At 33.7% G+C, this 18,571-nt stretch overlaps 3 protein-coding genes across 3 annotated transcripts; 1 reads left to right on the forward strand and 2 right to left on the reverse strand.

Moving 5' to 3' along the window:
• The first annotated feature begins 1,583 nt into the window (after positions 1-1,583).
• Positions 1,584-3,792, forward strand: LOC116132503. Its single transcript, XM_031418169.1, has 5 exons — positions 1,584-1,981; positions 2,081-2,428; positions 2,522-2,861; positions 2,957-3,079; positions 3,179-3,792. Exons 1-5 carry the CDS (start codon positions 1,637-1,639, stop codon positions 3,292-3,294), a joined length of 1,272 nt encoding a protein of 423 aa, XP_031274029.1. The 5' UTR covers positions 1,584-1,636; the 3' UTR covers positions 3,295-3,792.
• Positions 3,793-7,068: 3,276 nt separating this feature from the next.
• LOC116132504 (17.3 kDa class I heat shock protein-like) lies at positions 7,069-8,009 on the reverse strand. The gene has a single exon (XM_031418171.1). It carries the CDS (start codon positions 7,677-7,679, stop codon positions 7,188-7,190), a length of 492 nt encoding a protein of 163 aa, XP_031274031.1. The 5' UTR covers positions 7,680-8,009; the 3' UTR covers positions 7,069-7,187.
• Positions 8,010-15,782: 7,773 nt separating this feature from the next.
• Positions 15,783-17,419, reverse strand: LOC116132506 (methanol O-anthraniloyltransferase-like). The gene is made up of 2 exons (XM_031418173.1): positions 16,968-17,419; positions 15,783-16,891 (listed from the first exon to the last, which is right to left on the reverse strand). Exons 1-2 carry the CDS (start codon positions 17,277-17,279, stop codon positions 15,953-15,955), a joined length of 1,251 nt encoding a protein of 416 aa, XP_031274033.1. The 5' UTR covers positions 17,280-17,419; the 3' UTR covers positions 15,783-15,952.
• Between the last annotated feature and the right edge of the window lie 1,152 nt (positions 17,420-18,571).

An 18,571-nucleotide genomic window follows, 5' to 3' on the forward strand; every position in this document is an offset into this window, starting at 1 on the left:
TATCTAAACCTAACGAATTGAATTATTTTATTTGGTATATATTTTTATATTTAAATTTAGAATTGACTTGGTTTACATATCAAATAAGAATCATAAAGATAGCAAAATTACAAGAAGAACACTAGAATCTTAATTCAACTTATTCTAAAATTGGAATATTATGTAATAGAAAAGGACAAAATCAAGTTTAATTAATTAAGAAAAAACCCATTTGGTAGATAACGTTTCTTAAACGTTTCATTTAAGGTCCTCAGTAAAACGTAAGAAGAAGATAAGATAAGATAAGGTGTTAAAAAAAAAATAAAAAAAATAAATAATAAAATGATTAAGGGTTAATTAATAGATAGTAATGAGGAATTATGGGGTGGAGAAGTGATAATGATTATGTCGTTACTTTAATTAGTGACACAGAGTGCTACGAATAAAGCAGCAATGAGGACTGAGAATGTGCTGCTACTAGCTATATATGTTTCTTACCCAAATCAAACGTGGGTTCCACCTGTAATCATCTTAATCAACATCATAGCCTTTTATAAAATTAACCCAATGTTCGTTACTTTCAAGTTTTAATTATATTATTTTTAATTTAATTAATAATTAAACTTCATAACCCTCACTACTTGAAATGATAAATATTTGGTATATTAACATGAAAAATAATATAGTTATAGAAGGATGTACACCGAATGACGTAACATAATCTTGACTATTGATTAAATCTACAGTTAGAATTTTGTCATGTTATTTAATGTGCATCCTTCGGTAACTGTAACATTATTCTATTAACATTTGGTGAATATATATTTTAAAAATATTAATTTATACATGGAAAATAAAAATAAAAATTTGCATTTGACCTCAATCTTATTCCTTTGCAAATGATAAACAGTGAGTCAAATAATTACATGGCCACCCTTGTATGGGATCCAATCATGATTTTGACATTAGAGTCAACTATTATATACTCACAACATCACTTGTCCTATGTTACCCTCCCACACTATTTTTTTTTTTTCTTTTTAATGATCGGGGTGTTTGGACCAACTTACCGATACGTTAATTAATTCTTAAAACCTTAAGTTAATGATTGAATAAACCGATAGTCACCATTTGTATTAACAATTGAGACGAATCGAGCTCAAGATCTTAATTCGCCTAAAAATCCTAATTAACCAGGTGATGGTTTCCGCACGTTGCTTTGAGTAGCCAGATTACACTCTATTTTTCCGTTTAATCACATATATGGGTTACTTACATGTTAAACCCTAATAAAAATGCACAGATGGCAGGCGAATTACGCAGCAGCACAAACGTCTCGATCCACCTTGCCGTCTCTCTCCTTCTCTGTGCCGTGCATTTTTTGCTTCTTACAATTTTTTTTGAAGCTGTCTCGAAGCAACCCTGAAACCTTAATAAAAGCACCTTGTCGTCAACATTCTCATCCATCTTTCTCTCTCTTTACTCTTCTTTTGTTGGGTCCCTCATTCTCTCTCTCTCTCTTTCTCTCAAACTCAAAGCTCCGTCATTATTAAGGATTTAAATCTTCTTCACGCAGCAAAACGCAGCTCTCAAAACCAAACCAAACCAAACCCTCTTCTACTCTATTCTGTGTCTTTGTTTTTTTTCTTCTGCCAACATGGCCGAGTCAGAGTCTTTGAACGACGCCGTCTTTTGGTTACCTTCTAAGTTTGAAGATGTACTTATCGTGGATAAGGAAAACTCCCCCGTTGTGAAGAACGGTTATGTGAAGAGTGTTGATGAGTTGAAGAAGCCCAGTACTCTCAGCTTCCCTACTGAGTTTCCTTACGAGTTTGACTCGCTCGATTCAGCCCTTAGTTCTCCGGTGGTGTCAGTGCAAGGTTCGACTGAGACGGAGAACACCAGCGACGAGGAGGACTTCCTTGCTGGGTTAACTCGCCGTCTCACTCACTCCTCAACTCAGAAACTCGCTGTTCCTGGTCTCACTAAAGACAAACTCGAGGTATAATTCCAGGAATCCTTATTTATCCACTTTACGTAAACGTTATTTAAAAATTTTAAGTTTTAAGCTCTTGTTTTGACGTTTTTCTTTTTTGAGCAGAGCTGGGTTATGGCCGGGTCACCCGAGTCGACACTGAGTGGAATAGGGAGCTGGTCAGTGTCAAGCAACGGCAGCCCAAACGGTTCCTCTCTTGTATCGTCTCCTCCAACGACGCCGTTTGGTGATCAAAACGACACGTGGGACCTTATCTCTGCCGCTGCAGGTCAAGTCGCGAGGTTGAAGATGAGTAACGAAGGCTTCAAATGCAACGACATCAACAAAAGCCATGGCCGAGGCCTTATTGCTCCTCCCAAGACTACTCCAAGCCCCGTGCATGTTGTCAAGAATCCCAAATTTGGCTTATATTTAAACCAATCTGTTAATTACGGCCCTGCTCAAACAAATCAGGTGAGTTATTTTGTAAAAACCCAAAAAAGTTAAAACTGAATCCAAGATTTAATACTTTGGATATAGTTGATAGCGTTTAATTTTGAACTGCAGTATCAGATGCTAAGGCCTCAAAACGGTGTGATGCGGGGAAGGCAGCAACAAGTGAGGTCAACGTGGTCAACTCAGCCACAGCCGCAACCGCAACAGATCCAGACTAAAGCTAGAAGTGTGGTTTATGAAAATGCGAGACGTGGGCGTACGCTTGGGATTTCTCAAGCTGCATGGCCGCCCCTTCAAGTTCAGCAACAACATCAACAACAACACTCTGCTTCAGGCGCGAAAGGTGTGTTTCCTGGTGGATCTGGTGGCGTTAAAAGAGAATGTGCTGGTACTGGTGTGTTCTTGCCACGGAGATATGGGAATAATCCTCCTGATTCTCGTAAAAAATCAGGTAAAGTTAGATGAACTTCACATTTTTGTAGATTTGGATTGATTTTGTTTCAATTTTTCTTTGACTAAATGCTCTGTTTTTCTCTGTTATTTCAGGTTGTTCAACTGTTCTAGTTCCAGCTAAGGTTGTTCAGGCTTTGAATCTGAGCTTTGACGAAATAAATGGGAATAATGCTCATGCTCAGCACCGATTCAACACAGCTTTTGGTCCACACTATGGTGAGTTATAATAAATCTCTGTTCATGAAGGGCATGTTTGTATAGTTTCTTTCTAGTGTTTTTTGGATTAATTTTTGTGGGTTTATTTTAACCTGACAGATGCTTTAATGGCGAGAAGGACTGCGCTTTTGACACTTCAAAAGCAACGAGGTTTAAGACCTGAAGCTGCTCCACTAAATCATGAAATACATCTTCCCCAGGAGTGGACATATTGAAGAATAAGAAGAAGAAGAAGAAAACATTTAGTCGCAGATTTGATCTCATTTTGTTGGAAAAGATTTTTTAAAAAAAAAAAAGGAAAAATGAAGTATAAAGGCAGTAATTTCTGATGGAGAAATATGGGGTTTGGTTTTCTTAAGGTAAGAAATTAAGAATGCGAGTGTAGTTAGTAGAACAATAATTAATTAAATTTTCCTGGTGGTTTTTCAGGAGGTTGCAGGTTTTGTTGAGTAGATTTTAGATGAATTAAGAACAAATTATAGGAGGAAGAAGGGAAGAGGGTTTTTAGTTTTTACTTAGTTTTTTATTTTTTGGGTGTAATAAGTGGATTTCCATCTTCTGGGTTTGATGTATTTGGGCTTTGATATGTCGTTAATTTATTTTTTGATAAATGTTGTCTGGTTGTAGAAGAGGAATCCACAACCCTCTCTGTTGTAATAGCCCTTGGCAGATATAATTTTAATAAGAAATATTTATTATTTTATTTATCAGAAGTCTGCTTTTTTTTCTTCACAGTTCCATCTCACTTTACCTTTGCTTTTTCCCTTTCTTTTTCCACTTTAAAATACGACCCCAGAACCAGAATCCAAAAACCTCAAATTTCAAAAAAATTTATCTTGAATTTCAAGGCCTTAGGTAACTCAATTTACTGGATATTTTCTAAGTTAACTATGGAGCGTCTGTTTCTCGATTTTTGTTCTTTCTTATTCCTTATTATTTTTAAAGTACTCGTTTGTTTTTCTATTTTCAAAATATTATTAAATTTTATTTATTTTTTAAACCTTTTATTAATTTAACTAAACAAAAAAAAAAAGAAAAAAAATTAGAAATAGATAAAATCACTTTTGACTCATATTTGTTAGATTTCGAGTCATTATTGTAGGAGGGTGGTTGGAATATGATATAATTGCACATTAGCCGTCGGATCTAACTGTAGTGTGCTGATATAGTATTTTCTAATTAGATCTGGCTGAAAAAGATTTTGATCATATTTAGTAGTAGGTTTCACATTTCGGTGGATCTGGCTAGAAAATACTAATCAATCGTATATCATATACGTCGATACGATGACTTCAACCATTCTTCAGCAGTGATGATCGACTGTTATTTAATGGATGAGTGGGTGGATGAAGATATTTTTATAATTTTTAATATTTTTATTATAAGAGTGTAGGTGTTTTTATTAATTTTTAATTTTTATCTCATTATTACTATCCATCCAACTCTTACTCTTTTTTTTTTTTTTTTAATATACTAAAACATCCTATATTTTTATTGAAGAAAGTGTACGTTAATGGAGATAATGTTTGAATAACACTTTAAAAAGCATGTTAAAAAACAAAAGGAGTTGCTTCAGCGTGAAGCAGCAGAGGTGGTAGGGACAGTGATGAGATATGGGGATGAAAAGGCCCCATGGCCCCCGTCTTCTTCAATCTTCATCATCTTTTCTTTGCTTTTCTTGAAGAGTACGTAGTATCTCGTTACATTTCCCGGTTTTTTTTGTTCAAAAAAGTTAAAACTCTGCTCTTTGGTTCTTGTGTATCCTTCAGTTTTGACTTGGGTCAAACTCTTCTTCTTTTTATACCAAAATCCATTTCTTAATGCACTTCCAGCTTCGAAATTAGTATTTAATTTAACAACACTCATTCTTTTGGTGTCAGTCTGGGTATTGATCAGAGATTTATTTTTGAGTTTTAAATAGTGCTTTAACTGGGCTCAAGTGTTGGACAGAAAGGCTAATGGAAGAAATCGATGCTGTGTTGTTAGGATCTTTTAACTGATAGTTCATTAGTAAATCACTGTTGTGCGCATTAATTAAGACTATAATCAAAGCAAAACTGAAACAGTAATAAAGCGTTTACAGCAATTTTCTCCTCAAGGTTTCCAAAAGTGACCAATACACCCAAACGCTTGATTTCTTTCTTGTATAAGAACCATAGTTCCATTTGTCTAATTAGACAAAAAGGTATTGTGATTTGAGTAATACTACACCCACAATCTCGAAATTTGGATGTATATGGAAAAGTAATTAGACAAGGTGTATATGGAAAAGTAATCAATAATTTGGGTGTATTTTTAACTTTTCGAAAGTCGAGGATAAAATTGAAACACACCCACTCCAGTAATTAAACCAAACCAGGATTATCTGGAGTCAAAGAGAATGTCACAACACAACTACACAAGTAATGTTTTCAAGATCCTATGTATGGTAATGGTGTTGCTGGCGCTAGCTTCTGTTTTGTTTGCTTTTGCTTTTTAAATTGGAAATACGCAGGCTTTTATCTGGAAATGGAAGTTTTTTTAGTGGGTTTAGTTTTAATTAATTGAGGTAGGGTTCGTTTTGTCTTCTGTCACAAAACAGAGTAACAGTCACCCCATGAATTATTAATTAGGAAAATCAAATTATGGATTAATCATGAGTCTAATACACGAGGTCCCGAGTTCGAGTTTTCCATCGATTGTTAATAAGAGTAGTCATTGGAGTAGTTATTCGACGTCAAACTGTTCCGAACACCCTGATTATATATATAAAAAAAAAGTCTAATACAAGTAATCAAGTTTGATTAGTGGTTTTATATATTAATATTATGATATAAGTTCAAAATTTTGAAATTTTCTTTATCAAAAAGTAGTCATCATAGGTCATTTGATTAGATTCCTCTTTCAAACACAAATATAATTTGAAATGAACCCCTCCAAATTTGATGTGAGAAAAAAGGTCAACTAATATGGTAAGGGTGGGTAGAGACTTGTTCCATAATTGAAGATTCAAAGTCAAAATGGAGCAATGTGGCAATGGTTCTATTGGTTTGTGATAAAATAAATTGATTTATCATCTAATTTTGAATTTGGGTTTGAAGCAAAGGTAGACAAGCTGTCTACTTTCAACACGTGGAAGCCTCTGAAATTTGGTGGGCTTCTATCATCTAGATTTTGGGCCCATCTCAAGCCGTTAATTATGGCCCAATTTAAGATTATTTTCGTACATTTGCTAAAATTGTTCTATTCTTTAGTGCGTAATGGCTTCATTTCTACTCTTGCTCAATAACTTAATTTCTTGCTTTTAACACACATTTATAAATCAATTATTACTTTGTAATAAGTTGAATAGTTTATTACCAATACATATAAACATGATGCTATTGATATATCAGTGATTTTGTTATCTTTGAGTGTCTTCGTACAAAGCGTTTTTATTCGACAGTATTTTTAATCGAAACACGAGTCAAGATGTATTTTGATAATATATAAGGTTTTATTTAATATTAATTATATCCTTTTAATCATATTATTGATGGTCAATCTATTTTTATTCTTATCATAAACATTATTATGCACATGTACAATTCCATATATGCTTAAACCAATCAAAACTTCCACTCCCACTTCCACCACTCTTTAGTGCTATCTATTATGCTTCCGATTGTGGGTGGTGGCGTGCCTCAAGTTATCATGCTACTGGATTGCATAATGAAAGCCATAATGTTGCCAATAAATTTCACCCTATCTTAATAATAACCCAAAATCCTTCGGTGAATTAAAAAAATAATAAAAATCAGTAGGGCAAAAATACAGTTGCTATGCAGCTTTTTGTTTCAATTTTTTCTTCCCTTCATTTTCACGGGTCATGGGCTCTGGGCTTCTGATCTCAAATATTGATATGGGTCTCGGGCCTAGGAAGCCCAATCAAAACTAGGCACAGAATATAATTACAGTGATGATTTCTCAAGGGTTCATTCTTTGGAAAAAAAAACAAAAAAAAAGGCTCAAACTTTTATTGATGAAAAACTCGTTTATTACAAACACACTCACACACCCATAATATATTATTCTCTTATTAATTATATTTTACAGAGAAAGGCACACATAAAATTACTGAAGAAACTGATTAAGTAGATGAGATTTCAATGGCCTTGACGTCAGGTTTCTTCACTTCTTGTTTAGGCACAGTCACAGTCAAGACTCCATTTTCCATGGAAGCCTTAACTTGATCGGTCTTGGCATTTTCTGGTAACCTGAACCTTCTTAAGAACTGACCACTGCTCCTCTCAACACGATGCCAAGTGTCATTCTTCTCTTCCAGTTCCTTCTTTCTCTCCCCGCTTATTTGCAAGACATTGCCGTCTTCAATCTCGACCTTCACTTCTTCTTTCTTGAGGCCTGGCAGATCAGCCTTGAAGACGTGGGCTTCCGGGGTCTCTTTCCAGTCTATGCGAGTGTTGGCAAACGCAGCGGTCTCGTTGGAGAGTTCGGAGCGAGGAACTGAAGAGATTGAGAGGTTTGAGAAGGGAAGGTCTTGAAATGGATCCCATATATCAAGAGAGAGTGGGTCGAAGATGTTGGTTCTTCGGCCAAAGAAGTTGCTTGGAATCAGAGACATTGTTGTGTTTTTCTTAAAGAAAGTCTGCAAATGAGATAGTTTGTAGAGTTGTTTGGATGCTGGGAAAATGAATTCCTTAGTTATTTGGTCTGGTGGGGTCGAGGAAGCTGAAGTACATTTATAGAGAAGGAAAATGGTACTGTGAGAGAATATTTGAGTCAGTTCATGATGTTTCAGGAAGATGAAGAATTATCTGGTAGCGAAAAGATTGAAAAAGATTGGTGACCTTTCTCGAAGATATATCTAATGAAAATTTGTGCTAATAAGATAAAAATAGAAATCAAAACAATGCATAAGGACAAGTTCATCAAAGGCTGCAACATCAAAAAGAGTCAAAAATTCTCTTGATTGGAATAAGGAATTAAAGTATAATCTTAGGTAAAGTTAAGATTCAATATCATCAGCAATGTTATAAAATAAAATCTCTTCAAGGTTCCACCCTCTTCTATTAGGAAACTATTACCAAACTAATCTTTTTCAATGGCTGTCGGGTCAAAAAATGAACCCAATACCCAATTGATAGCTGTTCGGCCATAGCCCATAAACAAGTTGGGCTGCGTGTTCAATTGCTGTACTGGACGCTTTAGGCTTAGTTCGTGATCCAAGGGCCACACAGTTCTTGGGCAAACCCCATTTTCTCAGATGCACACAAACCAATAGCAACCTTGCGAGTTTCAAAGTTGTAGCATTCATAAGCAGAAAAAGCTCCATGGAGAACCAAACCAACACAGAGATGCATCAAAGAAAGGGTCGCAGATTGGTTCTGTTTCCTCTTCCATCTCAAGGCCACATAAATCCAATGCTACAGCTAGCAAACATTCTCCATTCACAAGGCTTCTCCATAACCATAATACACACCAGGGGCGGATCCAGCATGCCTACCCTCAGATTTTGAATTTTTTTTTTTTGTAAATATTTATAATTAATTGTTTTTATATCAAAAAGTATGAGTAATGCTACAGCCGCCGAAGGTTACGTACCGAATCTGTGCACCGAATGACTTGACAAAATCCTGACCGTTGATTCATTATTAGTTACTATTAATCAACTATCAAGGTTTTGCTACGTCATTCGGTGCACAGATTCGGTGCGCAACCTTCGATGGCTCTATCATTTTCTAAAAAGTATATATATATATATATATGGCCTACAATAAAAGTAATCGTGATAATAGGTTAACGTCGCCCACCAATCATAAATATAACGGCTATGTTGGCCTAACAGTTTAATTATTATAAATATATTTATATATATGCAGCTAATTAATCTCCACAGCTTTTTGTATTCTTAATTTTATTTAGTGAGTGCATCCCTTTGTTTTCATCGCTCGATTGGAGTTAACTTTTCAAGATCCAAATTGTTCAACCTTTTAGTATTCAAGATGCAAACTATTTTCTGCTTTATTAGTTTTATGTAATATATATTATTTATTTTAATTTAGTTTATTTTAAGATTGAATTATGTTTATTCTTTATTTTTTTAGGTTTTTTGTTCTGATGAAGAAAAATATGAATCTTATGAGTTTGTTTGATTTTGTAATTAGTTGAAAACATTATTATCAATTTGACTTTAGATATAACAAATACATTTATAAAATTAATTTTTTATTTAATTAAAGGACAACTTGATTTGCACCAATCATTAATATATTAATAATGATATTTTTATTATTTTATAAAGTAATTAGTTGGTTAAGTATATTCTAATAAAAATTAAATTAAATCTAGTTGATCTATGCCAATAATTTAAATGTTGGAAAATTGATTAGTAAATTATTTAAGTTTTTAAATTTCACTAAAATGATTTTAAATATAAGAAAATTAACACAATAAAATGATTAATTAATTACTAAAATAATCTTTTAATTAGATCTAATTGTTACATCTAAAAATGTAATAAATCAGTTTTTGTAATTTTATTAATTAAAGTTTCATTAGTCTTTCTTTATAAATATTATACTATCTTTTTTTATTTGATAGCTATGATATCTAATTATTTTAAGAGATTAAATAAAATTCTAACAAAAATTGTGTTTCTTTGTTAATTGGATATTATTTTCAATACATTTGCTCAAAGTTTTACCTAAGGTTTGATGATTTTTTAAAAATTTTTCGTAATTGTTTGACAAACAATGATGAAGCCGTGGAGAGCCCCTCGGCAAAAATCCTAGCTCTGCTACTGCCCACGAGGCGCGGCAGCTGTGTAGGTCTGAGAATGAATTTTTTAATGGACCTATTGTATAATGTAATCTGATTTTATAACCAAAGTCTCTGGAGATCATGTTTACTCATTTTTATTTCCTACTAGTAACATATTTGCCATTAGAAAATTTCAGTGCATTGAAAAATAATTGGTGTCCCTATCAAAAGCTACGAAAGTAATTTGATAGAGTTAACAAGATATTATTTTTTGGGAGGGCTAAATATACATAAAAAGATTATTGACCAATCAAATTTTATTAGTAAATTTTTTCAAATTTTTATTTTTATCTTTTTAGAATTCTAGAGGGAACCTCCCCTAGCTCCACCTCTGCAACTTCTTATAAAATCTAAGGTGTGAAATTGAAGTGATATTTATTATAGAACAATGCTAGTTTTACAAAGACACATACAAATGGGGCATACAAAGATAATCTTCACCCTTGATTTTCATAATTTTTCTCTCTCTGTCTCTGTCTCTCTCTCTTTTTCTGTTTTTTCTTTGTTTTTTTCTTCTGGATGATATCATTTTGTAACCCTCTTTATATGAGTCTTTATAAGGATAACATTTTTCTTTATTATATATCGACTAAAATAATATTATATATCAACTTTAATCTATATTATGACAGATATATTAATATTAATATATATATGATTAACATAATACGTGGTTACCTTTTAATTATTTTTTTATTAATAGTTTCCAACAATGACTTATGGAGTCATAAGAAAATATATCAACAATAACTTAACTCTTTATTATTATATAAATCTAAACTTTATTATAAAGTATTACTGTATATAGTCTATACTTACATCTTTCTTATATTTTGATTTAAGAAGATTAATTAGATAGGTATTGTGAAGTGTGGGGAACATATTAAGAGAATTTATTCTGAGATTTTATTCCCCATTTATGTAAATGTGTATATTAATATTTATATAACAATCTAGAACATGTTAGTGATACTGATGTATATATTAAAAAAGCAAAAGATAAGATTTAGTGTCATTGTCATGTATTTCAGTGAGGATTTAATCATTATCCTGCCTTCGTCTTAAGTTATTGAGCCTCTTTAATAAGTTGCCATATTCTTAACATTAATCATATATAAATACAATGCATTTGTATTTATGTAGCCTATTCAGAAATTACATTTTCTCAACTTAATTAATAAATATGGTTCCTGATTGCAGCAAATTCACATGCTCTTGATATTAGCCATTAATTTGGTCAATATTTCAATGTTGAAGATTACAAATAACTTTCCTTTTCCCGTGATGACTTTAGAGTTTTATGTAAAATTTCTAACCTCCTTTTTTTCATTCGGGGGGTTTATATACAATATAAAAAGAAAAGAGTGAAAATAAAGAGATTACAATTGATTTGAACTGCAACTTTGATATTCTTGTGATTGGGCGTTGTGATTGCGCAAAGAGTGTTATTAATCTGATCATTCCTGTAATGTCTGGGATATGAAGTTATCTGGGAACAGATTGAATGATCATTCGGGTTATTCGCGACTAGCTTGTGCTGGGTCGAGCTATATGTCGACGAGCTTATGCTGGGTCAGACAACCAGTAGAGTCAGACTGATTCTACGTTTATCTAATACCTTGCAACTCACCGAGCTTGATGGAAAAATCACACACAACATTTGCCCCTAGTGTTCGATGCTCGTTCGAGCTTTGAAGATTATTGCTCGATTTGATATCAAGCTCGGCACTAGCAGCAGGTCACCGGATGCAGGTTTGGATAGAATTGAAGAATTACAGAATTATGTAGAAATTATAGAATCGTGTACGTACACACGATGTATAGAATTCAGAAATAAAGAATAAAATAGAAAATGTTTAAGTTAAGCGTGTTATTAGAATAGAATTTTGGGCTTTCCAAAAAAGTGTAGAAATAAAAGCCTTAGAATTAATAGGGTACATGCCAGAGTCGGACACGTATTTTGGGATCATGCATAGACAACATATAAATGCATAACATAGCATAGCATATATTTCAGAAATTTTATAACTATTGGAAATGTCTAGCTAGTTATTTTGCAGAGCATGTTTTCAGAGTGCTGTTGTGATGGGGAACCTATGAGCATTTGCTGCATTGGCTAGTGGCGATAGAGATGCAAAAGTTTCCTACATGCACGCCGCCATCATTGAGCGGCCTCAGAATAGAAAATAGAATTATACAGTTCGCTAGAAGTGCGTGTGGATGAGGATTGTACCTAGAAAGAATTTCAGAATACGCTCACACGGCCAGGCTTCCAAATCCATGGCTTAGCCTAGTCCGATCAACAAACCAGAGTAAAAAATAGAAAGAGTGTCAGAAAGAAAGAAAATTGGAATAAGAAACAGAAAACATAAAGAATTTTAGAGAGAAAGAAAAATATAATAAGAAATAGAAAACAGAAAGAAAAGAAAAGAATTTTCAGAAAGAATCCAAACATGATCATTTGCATATGCATCAGACATTTTATGTGCATTGCACGTTATGCATTTATGCATAAATTAAACAGTTTATTTATTATTGCATGTCTGACTAGCCAAGAAAAGAAAATAGAAACCCATGAGAATAGAGAAGAAAAGAAAAAAGAAGCCTACAAGAATAGAAAAAAATTAGAGATACACAAGAAAAAAACAGGAATTAGATACATGCTAGAAAAGAACAGAAATTAGAAACATGCCAAATAGCATGAAAACTTAGTGATTTGTTGAGTAGAGAAAGAACCAAAAAGTTATAATCTAGCAGAGAAGAGAAGTAAAATGATAAAGAATAGCACAGCCCTAGAAGGATTTAGAAAGATTTGAGAAAAATAGAAGACTGCTAAGTAGTACGCTTGAGAATAAAGAGAGAAAGCAAGCAGAAATTTAGAAGCAGTATAGCGAAAACGGGGACAACAGAGTAAGAACATAATTAGATTTGGTTTACTTACTAAACATTTATAGCTCACCCCGTTGCTTTCCTTGTTTTTTTGCATGTATTAGATTGTAGTGGTCGAGAGACGTCAGGCTAACGAGAGGATTGTACACACTATCTTAGTGAAGAAATCTAATGTGGATTTATATATGTGAGAAATAATCTTTGTGTAATAGTATGTTATAACTGGATTAAGGATAAAAATTTTAGACAAACACCCTTTTTAAACCGGTAATTCTCTAGATTCTCTCGACAGGATTACTTAGTGATATTTGCCCAGTAAGACATTACATTTTTGGTATCAGAGCAAGATTTTGGAGACCTTAAGAGATTTTCTGAAAGAAAGTTAGATCAGAAGCTAGTTAAGAAAGTGATATGTGCCTCTCAAGCCACAATGACGTGCTCTGTAAGCTGGCCACTGTAAGTAATTTTCTTTTTACTTGTGTGGGTTGATTTTTATTTATGATTAATAGTAGTTGTGTTTTTGATCTAATAGTAAGAATCAGTAGAGAATGTGGGTGAGACTCCAATTCCCGACAGGGTTGTACACATGGGTTTAGATGAAGCAAGGTTGCAGTCTCATATATTTAGTAGCGGGAGAGTAAGCCTCTAAGTTAGCAAGATTAGTTTTGAATCCAATGACTGCAAACCCATTGGGAAGTTAACCCTAGAAAGAAAAACTTGAAGGTATGTGGGCGCAAGGCCTGCATAGTGTTAGGAAACGACCAAGTCATGGCAGCGGAAAACAAAAATGATTTACTACATGGATCGTTCCTTAGAACCAAGATCAAAGCATAAATTTACAATTTATATAATAAATTAGAATCTGCAGAAAATACAGTCTAGAGTTAAGAAATCATACGCACGTTTAGAGGCTCCTCCAACTTATCTCTGTATGGGTTTTGTTACCAACTTAAGGGTAGGATCGAACTAATCGTAGTTCACACGAAAATAACCCCAAGGAACTAACGAGAGATTTGCTAGATCCTCTTTAGCCTTAAGAACCAATAAGAAATCAAATAATATTTGATTCAAGCAAAAAGGCAAACTGGCGTGGGATGAAGAGAAAGGGGGTTGGAATATTTTAATCTCAATAATTGAATAAATTAATTTTTAATTCACAAAGTGTTGCACTTATATAGTGCACACTTTGCCCTATTCCATCATGGAATAGACTTGGGCACCAACCCAAACAACCCTTGTATCCAAACAGCCCCATTTAGATATTTTGATTTTAATTATTATTATCTCAATTAAATTCAATTAATATATATATAATATATTAACATTTAACAATAGTGATAATTTGTTTAAATATATGCGAACACTTATTTAAATGTAATATCACTTATTTAATTTTAATGTCAAATTAAATAAAAGGCTATGACCTCAACAAATTTAATTGCAATGTGAGATTACTAAAATATCCTTTTTGCCTAAAAAGACAAAAATGCCCTTCTTATAAACTGGCTCTTAAATTATCTTTTATGTATGTGACTCGCAGGCTCCTCATCATACCGGTAGTGTGTAGTATCGCGACTAACACCAATTAATAGTCTTACTACACACAGACCAAGATTGGCCCCTAGCAAGACAGCAGATTCGGATTCAGCGAAGTAGCTACCTATCAACGATATGGTTATCGTACAATCCAATCCTTTCATCATCTGTTATCTCAATGAGACCAGGGCATAGAAATAGTGTCAACCTCGGTTACTCTCGATATTATATGTTCAGTTACTGGACCAATGACCTGAATTATAAACTGGATAGAGCAACAACTCAATCCCACTGTGGCCATAGTTTTAGTATCATTGCCATTTACTGAATTATAAACTGGATATAAATAGAATACAGTATATATATATAGTGATACTCTATATAAGAATAAACTCCACATAGTCATAAAAAAATTTATTCCCAACTTGGGATAGTTATAAGTAAGAACAAACTCCACATTGTAATTAGTTATAATTTTATAATTCTTGTCTTAAGGAAAGTTGCCTCCATATAGTAATAATTATATGTATATTGCAAAAAAAAAAAAAAAAATTATTTGTTACATTAAAGGTTTAAAATGAAATAAAATACTTATCTAAAATTGTTTGGGAGAATGATTTATGCTTTAGAGTTATTACCACATCTTTTAACTTGCGAGTACATTACTGCTAGCACGGACATATTTTTGTTGAAGCCAAATATTTATAGCTTTTCAAACATGTTTGGAGCTTTTTGGCACGAAAGTTTTTGTATTTCCGTACTATCATCCTCATGATTATTTCTTTTCTTTTCTTGTGTAATTGTAGCAATGATTTCTTCTTCAGTTAAAGTATACATGACTTGTTACTCATTTGAATTATTGAGGAATGCATTAATATCTATTCGATCAGTGTAGTAAAGTTGTCAAATATGATTACTCAATTCTACAATGACTTTTTGATTCTTCTTATCCACTTTATTTATAACTTGCAATTCATCGATATCAAGGATCCTAATTAATTTTGTAATGCTTAAAACAATTAAAATTTGTCTGTAGCTTCACATTAGTTTAACCATGCAACAATTGTATTTACAATTTCATCAAAGATACTTATATTTGCTAGATCTAAGATACGATCTTCTATTCGTTTGAAAAATAGACAATTAAAGCGATGAATTGAAATCATAATACCATTAAAATATGAATTAAAATCCTAACACTGTACTACTAAAACATGAATTATAAACTAAAAAATTTTTGTAACTACACCTCTATTAAATTATAACCTCCTCATAGTAATAAAATTAATTAGTCCCACCGTTATGATTATAGAGAGGTTTTACTATATATATATATTGACAACCCATCAACTTAAAACGATATAAAACAAATACAACTTATAACAAAATTAAAAATAAATGGAACAAATTAAAATCAATTAGTTTATATGCTGAATTTATACATATAAAATTACTCTTTATCACGTTGTTTTTATTAGAATGGATGATCTGACACGCATACCGGACTTCATGGTTGTTCTTATTCTATTAGAAAAATCTAATCTATATGACATTCTAAATCGTTACCACATAACAAAGAAAGTTTTGATTTTCCCTCACTCAATAATTTATAATATTCAAATATCTTGGAACCAACTAAGTCAAACTGAATTAAACCTTACATAATAACTTCTCACTGTGTTTCATTTCAGACAAATCCTCCATTGATGCTCCTTGAGCGATCATCTTCTTCACCTCTTTTTGAAACCTCACCATACTTGATTTCGGCAAGCTTATCGGAATCAGAATCCCATTCTTCCCATCCTTTCTTTGAAACTTCATGCAAAAACTAATCAACGACATAGCTCCCGCCGTTCCACCATACACTGGCTTCCCCCATCCAAAGTCAACCTCTGTAAACCTCGAATGCGTCAAATTCGAAACGATGAAGTTCTCCACATTTGTGTACCGGGGCCGCCCCTTCATCACCATCAAATCCGCCACCGACCTCAAATACTCCCAGCTCATCTGCGCCTTCGCCCTCTTCACCAACTCCACTGCATACCCCAGTCCACTGCCACACAAACTGCCAGCCTTCGCACACGCGGCGGGGTATGCAAACGCATTCCCGTAATAGCCCCGAGGAAGAGGAATTCTGCTGCCCTTGTTTCGGATGTTCGTTACGCAAGAAAACCGAACGGTCTGGTTATGGTCGAGTTGAAGAGCAGCCGTTCGACATGTCCATAAGCAAGCTATTGTTATTTCAAATGTGGAACTGTTTTTGAGGCGGGGAGGAAGGTGGTTGCGGAGGGAGGAGATCTCTTCAGGGCCGAAGAAGAAGGATTTGTGGTCGAGGTCGTTGGGGTTGGTGGTGTGGAGAGTGTCATTGGAATCGTCGAGCTGTTCGTATTCGTGGTGGATGTCTGTTATGCGTGGTGGGTTTCTTGCATTCAAGAGGTGTCGCTGCCATACTGGGGTTACAGATGGTGTTGGTTTTCCTTGTGTCATTTCTTCCATGGCGTTTAGGAATTGGACAAAGCCGTATGCATCGAACATGGTGTGGTTTACACGTAGAGCAAGGATGAATCCTCCACATAGCAAACGAGTCACCTGTAAAATTAAGGATGTTGGTATTTAATATGAAAAAATGAAGAGAAAAGTCAACTTGAAGTCTTCGTAAACTCACTTGGATAAGCAACAGTGGACATCCAAGGATGCCGTCAGACCCCGGAACATTATACAGAAGCTCATCCAAACATGGAAATGGCGGGTGAATTTCCTCACCAAGTTCATCAAGTGAGAAATTCGCATCAGCCTCAATGAACAAAACCCCTTCGCCACTGCAATCCACCAGAAGCTTCCGATTTTCCCCTTCCCTCAGCCTTCCAGCCAAAGGGTAATAAAACACAAGCGCTTTACTCAGTGCTTCTCTGATAACCTTCACTGGATCTCGCCCTTCAATTGCAGGCGAAGGATGATTATTCCTGTAGACGAACATCACCGGAACCTGACACCTGAGCCCTTCTTGATCATCTATATCTGAAAGTTTCTTCACTTCTTCTGGCGTCAGCTCCGCGGGAGCGATCAGTTCCGGGCCCTATCGGGTTACTTTGAAAGATTGGGAAAATTTTGATGCCATTGTTGAGTTGATTGATATCTTGAGTAAGGTTGAGTGTTCAAGGACTTTAAATACAAGGGTTTCTTTGTTTAGGTATTTAAGAGTAATACTACATTAACAACCATTGCTCACAAACTTTCTCTCACAACCCTGACGTGGCAGCTCACAATTAATTAGTGGGACCCATGTGGGATCCGTTGTGAGCTGACCAATTGCGAGTTGCCACATCAAGGTTGTGGGAAAAAGTTTGTGAGAAATAATTATTGGTGTAGTAGTATTCGTTAATAGAGTGGTGCTAGCGATTGCTGAGTGTACACCTTGTTTCACATGTTTAACGGTGTGCAACAGCTATCGCATATGTTTTTTTATTAAAACACTTCGAAGTTAGTATAATCATGTGAAAGATGTGTTTCAAATTAATAAATTATGATGCACATTCTAGATCTTCTAGAAACATTAAGATATTTTGTAAAATAATAATGATAAGGTGTTGATACAAAAATTCGCACCAAATCAGAGAGATGCGATTGACCTTGGTGGAATCGGAACGGATGTAGACGTGATTACGGATAATAAAAATTAAATTAAATCTAGTTGATCTATACCAATAATTTAAATGTTGGAAAATTGATTAGTAAATTATTTAAGTTTTTAAATTTCACTAAAATGATTTTGAAAATTAACACAATAAAATGATTAATTAATTACTAAAATAATCTTTTAATTAGATCTAATTGTTACATCTAAAAATGTAATAAATCAGTTTTTGTAATTTTATTAATTAAAGTTTCATTAGTCTTTCTTTATAAATATTATACTATCTTTTTTTATTTGATAGCTATGATATCTAATTATTTTAAGAGATTAAATAAAATTCTAACAAAAATTGTGTTTCTTTGTTAATTGGATATTATTTTCAATACATTTGCTCAAAGTTTTACCTAAGGTTTGATGATTTTTTAAAAATTTTTCGTAATTGTTTGACAAACAATGATGAAGCCGTGGAGAGCCCCTCGGCAAAAATCCTAGCTCTGCTACTGCCCACGAGGCACGGCAGCTGTGTAGGTCTGAGAATGAATTTTTTAATGGACCTATTGTATAATGTAATCTGATTTTATAACCAAAGTCTCTGGAGATCATGTTTACTCATTTTTAATTCCTACTAGTAACAT

The sequence above is a fragment of the Pistacia vera genome, unplaced genomic scaffold (genome assembly GCF_008641045.1).
Source record: "Pistacia vera cultivar Batoury unplaced genomic scaffold, PisVer_v2 Contig254, whole genome shotgun sequence".
Classification (NCBI taxonomy): Eukaryota; Viridiplantae; Streptophyta; class Magnoliopsida; order Sapindales; family Anacardiaceae; genus Pistacia; species Pistacia vera.